This window comes from Oncorhynchus kisutch, linkage group LG1 (assembly GCF_002021735.2).
Source record: "Oncorhynchus kisutch isolate 150728-3 linkage group LG1, Okis_V2, whole genome shotgun sequence".
In the NCBI taxonomy this organism is placed as follows: Eukaryota; Metazoa; Chordata; class Actinopteri; order Salmoniformes; family Salmonidae; genus Oncorhynchus; species Oncorhynchus kisutch.
In genome coordinates this window covers 37,506,288-37,512,287 of record NC_034174.2, presented here as the reverse complement: position 1 = coordinate 37,512,287, position 6,000 = coordinate 37,506,288, and the positions used below count along the sequence as shown (strand labels likewise).

The following is a 6,000-nucleotide window of genomic DNA, read 5'->3' as shown; positions in this document are numbered from 1 at the left end:
ATTTTATTTTCATCCAGTTATCAGATGGTTACTGTTGTTTGATTTATTAAGCATTAACATGATGATTTGAGTGGAGTAAGAACTACAATGTCAAATCATCTAACTATGTTACATTTATTTTTCCCCAAATAAAGGCTTACTTTTTCCAAAACTTTGTAAATTGGTTAAATTGTTGCTGAAAAACAAATGTCAAACACTGTGACAACCAACCCCATACTGTGTGAGAACCCCGTGATGGGGCTGGTTGTCACAAGTCGACAGTGTGTTTAATGGTGTTTAACTACATGTTGGAATAAGATATTAGGATAAAAAGAGTCTCCATTTCAACCCAACACCTTGGTCTTTCTCCTAATAATGAAAATGGTATTGTAAAATATACTCCTGAGAAATACCATCAAGCCCAGTCTCTCCTACATAAACATAGTGATAAGGTATGCAGTTATGAGCATGTGAGCTTTTCAACACCTTCCACACTTCGTTTTCTTTACTCATCATTTTGACTTACTATGGGATGTTTCACCCCCATCCCAGGAAAAAATGGTCCTGAAACGTTGCAAATAAATTCTCACTCTAGATATAGGATTATGCTAACAATTCTGAAGTATGCACCTTTACCCAGACATAAATATAACACAATTATGTAATGTTGTTTCATACATTTATTTGTCCGCTTTCACACAATCTAGGCTGCCACTGTAGGCCTTTCTAGCTAGCCTATCCTGTACGACACATGGGCAAATATCAATATTTCAGCAGATTCTGTGGACAAATTAGGCATTCGAAACAGGCTTTGGATGAGGAGATGACGACGCCACAAGCATTTGAAAGAAAAATAATCATATCCATCTAAGACAACTGAAAATGGGTAGCACTATTATCAACATACACTCTTCGCGCTCTGGTTTGATTCGTGGAGCTTGTCACCGAAAAGAATTTGCCCAATCGTCGCCTGGTGCGCAGGATGCTCGGTGGACAGAAATGTGGCCAGCCATTGGTGTTGGTGACGTCACACACATCAGCCCGCTGATTTAAGGGGATGAGGCTCAATACCGGCTCAATCTGCGTTACCACCAGCAACAGAGGTGGTGGGGTTGGGGAGAGAAATTACTATTACTTTTTTTATTTTCTGCTGTGGTTGTCAGAACTGTCTCGCCGGCTGTCACGGAGAACAAAGAAAAAGACACCCCTGTATGGTTTGGGCACATCATAGGCGCCGTCTCTCCCGTTTCTTCTTCATCTCTGCATGCGTGTGCTGCAACCCAGAAAGGCTAGCTAACAGATAATTCCAGCTACATGGTATCCATGCATCAAAGGAACCCGTAGCATTCCCGGGGCTGGAGAAGCCTTGGCTTTAGCTCTGATAGAGTACACCGTTTTTATTCTCGTTGCGAGCACAAAGCCCTTGCAGCTCCGTTGCGCATCGACAGAGCATCGCTCAGGCACGGAAACATTTCGCAGGCTGACTGCGAACTCTCGCTTGACAGGACCAAAAAGCGGTGGTGGATGAGTTTTATTTCGTTTATCTTGTCTTTATCTCTTTTATGAAACAATGTTTCGCGCCACAGCGAACACGCTGGCGGTTGGGTTGTTTTTCTTGGGATTTTTGCACAGTTTGGAGGTAATCGTTCCAGCCAGAGCCATTGACGGTAAGACGCACTGATAACCTTCGCTAATTCTATTTTATGCGCCGTCCTTACTGCCCTTTCTTGAACCATTCAGAAAAAAATACCTTTGACCCGGTTTAGGGCTATTTGCAAGAATAATTTCTGCCTATGTTTGCCTGGTGCGCTGCTGCATGGAATACACATTAGCCTAACAATCACTTGAGAGCTATGTGGCTATTTGATTTAGCACAGGGCAAGTAAAAACAGTCGCTTATTTGTGTACCAGCCATTGGAATTCACATCTGTTGTCAATTGCCATATCTACGTTGAATAGGTTAATCTTATTTGGTTGCGACTGTTATATTCGGTGAATAGGTAGGCAATTCACAGAAAACGATGCGATACATTGTCACATCTACATTCATGTAGTGAGGTCTTTGGCTACAAAATGTAACCAGTCAGTATGTAGCCATTCATTTTTACATACGATATGAATATGAGTGTTTAGGCTACAATGTTGCAACTTCCTTCAGGGTCGTTCCATTTGATTTCAATCACTTTCTGACCCCACCCCTTTTGGTTTGAACGAAACTTTCCATACAGATTTGCCGAAGGTAGAAATGGTCAGAAATGCCAAGACATTCAGGAGAGAGACGCTCAAAGTTGACTCATTTTCCATACCCCACCATACCATGAGAAATTAAATTCTTCATCATTGGAAAAGATAAACGGTTGAGTTTGATCATTTAAAAGCTAACAGGGTTGTCGAACTATTTTGTTTTCTTTAACTTAAAATAGCCTGTCTAAACTAGTATACTTAGCTTGTTAAACAAAAAAAATCACATGTCGTTTAGACTATTTTACATAATCTGAGTTGTTTGGGTTGTGCCCACCATCAGTTGACACAGCATACTCTTGAATACAGGGTGGGAATACCATCTGAAAGTTGAAATTGTATCACAAATATGGTTGGAGGTCCACACATCAGGTTGACTTGAATGGGAATATCAGTTCTTATACATTATACTGTCAATATTCGATAGAATCCTGTTGAAATCATAGAAATATAGATAATGGAACAGACATTCACAGTTTAAGTTGACATTTGACGGCAGGTGGACCAGCGCCCGTCTTTGTGAAAGTAAATTGGAAGTAAAAATGTACATTTTAAATTGTGTGCCAGTTAAATTGCAATGGTTTGAAGGGATAGGTCCATTTTATATGAATTATTTCTATAATTGAAATGAAATCCACCCTGTGTTCAAGAGTATGCTTTGTCTCAACCGATGTTGGGCACAACACAAACACCTTAGATTATATAAATTAGGTTCTTAGCTACAATATAAGTGGAAATTGAAGGAGGAAAAAATCGGCGACTACGTGTTTTCAGATAATTGATGTTAAACAAAATCTCGCAGTATCACGTTTTCTACTTACCCAGAGTCAGAGAAACTCATGGATACCATTTTTGTGTCTGCTTGCAGTTTAGTGTTGATTGAAGTTATCATATCGTTAGCTTAGCACAATTGCTAGAAGTCTGCCGGTACAGTAGCCAGCGCCTCTTAAAAGCAGAGAAATGGGCTTTCTAACAACACTAAAGCTGCGTAGTTGGCCCCAAAATTTGTCAAAGATTCCAGTCACCCAAGTCACTGTTCTTTCTGCTACTGCATGACAAGCGGTACCAGAGGGCAAAGTCTAGGGCCAAAAGGCTCCTTAACAGCCTCTACCCCCAAGCCATAAGACTGCTGAACAATTCATCAAATGGCCACCTGGACTATTTACATTGTTTTAACACTGCTGCTACTCATCTATGCATAGTCTATTTACCCCTACATACATATGCAAGTTATCTCGAGTAACCTGTACCCCCGCACATTGACTTGGTACCAGTACCCCCTGTATATAGCCTCGTTATTGTGTTATTTATATTATGTATCGTTTATTTAGTAAATATTTTCTAAACTCTATTTCTTGAACTGCATTGTTGGTTAAGGGCTTGTAAGTAAGCATTCAGGTCTACACCTGTTGTATTTGGCATATGTGACGAATTAACATTTTATTTTGTCAGTTATAGTCTTACAACGCTATACATATGATTTTATGATCATTTGTATTATTAGGATCGCCATTAGCCAACGCCAATAGCGACAGCTAGTCTTCCTGGGGTCCGACACCTAACGGAAAATACCTTGCAGACAACAATACTAATACTTTTCATTTCATTAACAAATGCATTTAGACTTGTAAGTAAACAATAAATACAAAGTCATTGCTATTTTATGCATTAGTTATTAATGTTACTGATAATCATAAGAAATTATATTCTGTCCACTTCTTCATTCTTTCGTTGTTGCATGCTACTCAATGGCGCTGCGCGTGAACTCAGTCGCCATAATGGGACAGATACAATGTTGTGATCTCTATGCGAATTCTGGGAAAGAATGAGGAAGTGGATAGAATCTTGTTTCTTATGATTGTCACTCAGTAACTTTAACAAATGTATAAAATATTGACTACTATGTATAGCTTTGTAAGACTAAATGACCAACCACATAGCTTCCAGCAATTGTCCTAATATGTTAACTTTCATCTCCAAACTCCACGCAGAGACATAAAAATTGTACCCATGAGTTTGTCTGACTCTGAGTAAGTAGACAAAATACTAAATCTTAATCTCGCAGTACCCGTTTAATGGTTAAAAACATGCCAACATGCTTTAAACATTTTTTTAAAAAGACAATTCTCAAATAGTTTGACAACACTGTTGGTAAGCTTTTAAATAATATCAAACTAAACTATTCATATTTTCCAGTGATGAAGATGTACATGAATGTCTCATGTTATAGTGGGGTGTGCAAAATGGGTCAACTTTGAGTACCTCTAACTCCTGAATGTTTTGGCATTCAGGCCCAAAATGTCACTTTCTGACCACCTCTACCATGGACAAATGCTGCATGTATGGAAAGTTGCACTCAAATCAAAAGGTGTGTGTGGTCAAAAAGTGATTTGAAATCAAATGGAATGACCCTTCAAACATCTACTTTCAGCTCATTACTGAATCAAATACATATTGCATTAATTGTCAATAAAAAGGCTACATTGCATGAAAGGCATGTAGCCTAATAATTTCTCCAATTTCATGAAGGCTACTGTAGTGTACTGTGTAGCCCATGTATTTTGCAGAATTACACAAAATACAAGGCCTGCTTATTTCATGAACCCGCTCCGTTTCTTTTCACCAGAACCACCACCGCTGCTGTTTTCCTAAAGAAAGTGTTGAGTTTAAAATCCTCTGTCTTCCAAGCTACTCCTCATCCTGTCTTTATATTTCATTCATTTTAACATGCTGATGACTGTAATGTTAACTAAATAAGATGAGTGGGTTGTCATGCAATTGGTGTTTGCACAAGTTAAGCAGATCAACAATCTAAGCAGCTCAACAATCTTATCTCCATGCATTTGGTTGAGCATGAGACCTTCTGGAAGATTAGGCCTTCTAGACTAATTAACAAAAATAATAGTGATTTGTCAACTGAAGGAGTTTGTGCAACTGCCCACCTAGGCTGCTCAAGTGTTGCGCATGCCTTCTGTGCTGCACATACCTTTTATGTCTTATCAATTAATAGCTATTAAGTTCTAGTGAGTTTGTTAGCTCTCTTATGTCATCTAGTCAGAATGTGGAAGGTGCTACACAACAGGCGGCTCCCAACCTCAACTGGATACCCCAAATGACCAAATCTGGAACTTCTGGAAACAATTACCTGTGCACGCCTCTGAGCGTTTTGGTGACAAATTTTTTAAAACGCCCTTTTCCAGTCTTTCAGAAACATTCTTCAGTTAGCCAGTTGCAGTTAGTCCCAGTCATAGCTGCTAAAATATGTTTTGAGTTTGTGGGGTGGGGGTGCTTTTTAAAAATGAATGAATTATTATTTTTGCGTACTGGCATACAGTTGTGCAGACACATGTTTGGGATTTCCACACACAGGGACTACTTTTTTGCATGGTCTTGGGATGGGATAGCCTTTTTATAAAAGCATTTCATGTAATTCTACATTATTTACATAAGCAGAATATTTAACACTACAAAAATGGCCTTATGCAGTCTACTGTGCAACTTGCTATTCAGGTAGGATGCAATTATTATAACTTTCTGTATTTAATTTGTTTTATTATTCTTGTATATCCTTATTGTAGGCCTATGTATTAATCTAAATCAGTTCTTTAAACATGCAAAATGTGCTTTGTTTCATTCTGTTGAGACATTTTTCATTGGATAAATTAAGTTCAACCTGTCTTTTTAATCATGTGCTCTGTAGTTAGTTTGCTTATACATACATATGTTGTAGGGGGGCAATTTAAGTTCCAATTGTAACGTTGTGTTTGCAACTATAATGTC

General features: G+C 38.5%; 1 protein-coding gene across 4 annotated transcripts in view; it reads left to right on the top strand.

Moving 5' to 3' along the window:
- The first annotated feature begins 1,056 nt into the window (after nucleotides 1-1,056).
- Nucleotides 1,057-6,000, top strand: part of LOC109895151 (low-density lipoprotein receptor-related protein 1) — a 185,014-nt gene continuing 180,070 nt past the window's right edge. For all 4 annotated transcript variants that reach the window (XM_031823106.1, XM_031823091.1, XM_031823099.1 and 1 more), the window contains exon 1: nucleotides 1,057-1,646. In XM_031823106.1, the coding sequence (XP_031678966.1) occupies nucleotides 1,550-1,646 (97 nt within the window). In that variant the 5' untranslated portion in view covers nucleotides 1,057-1,549. The remainder of the gene's footprint in view (nucleotides 1,647-6,000) is intronic.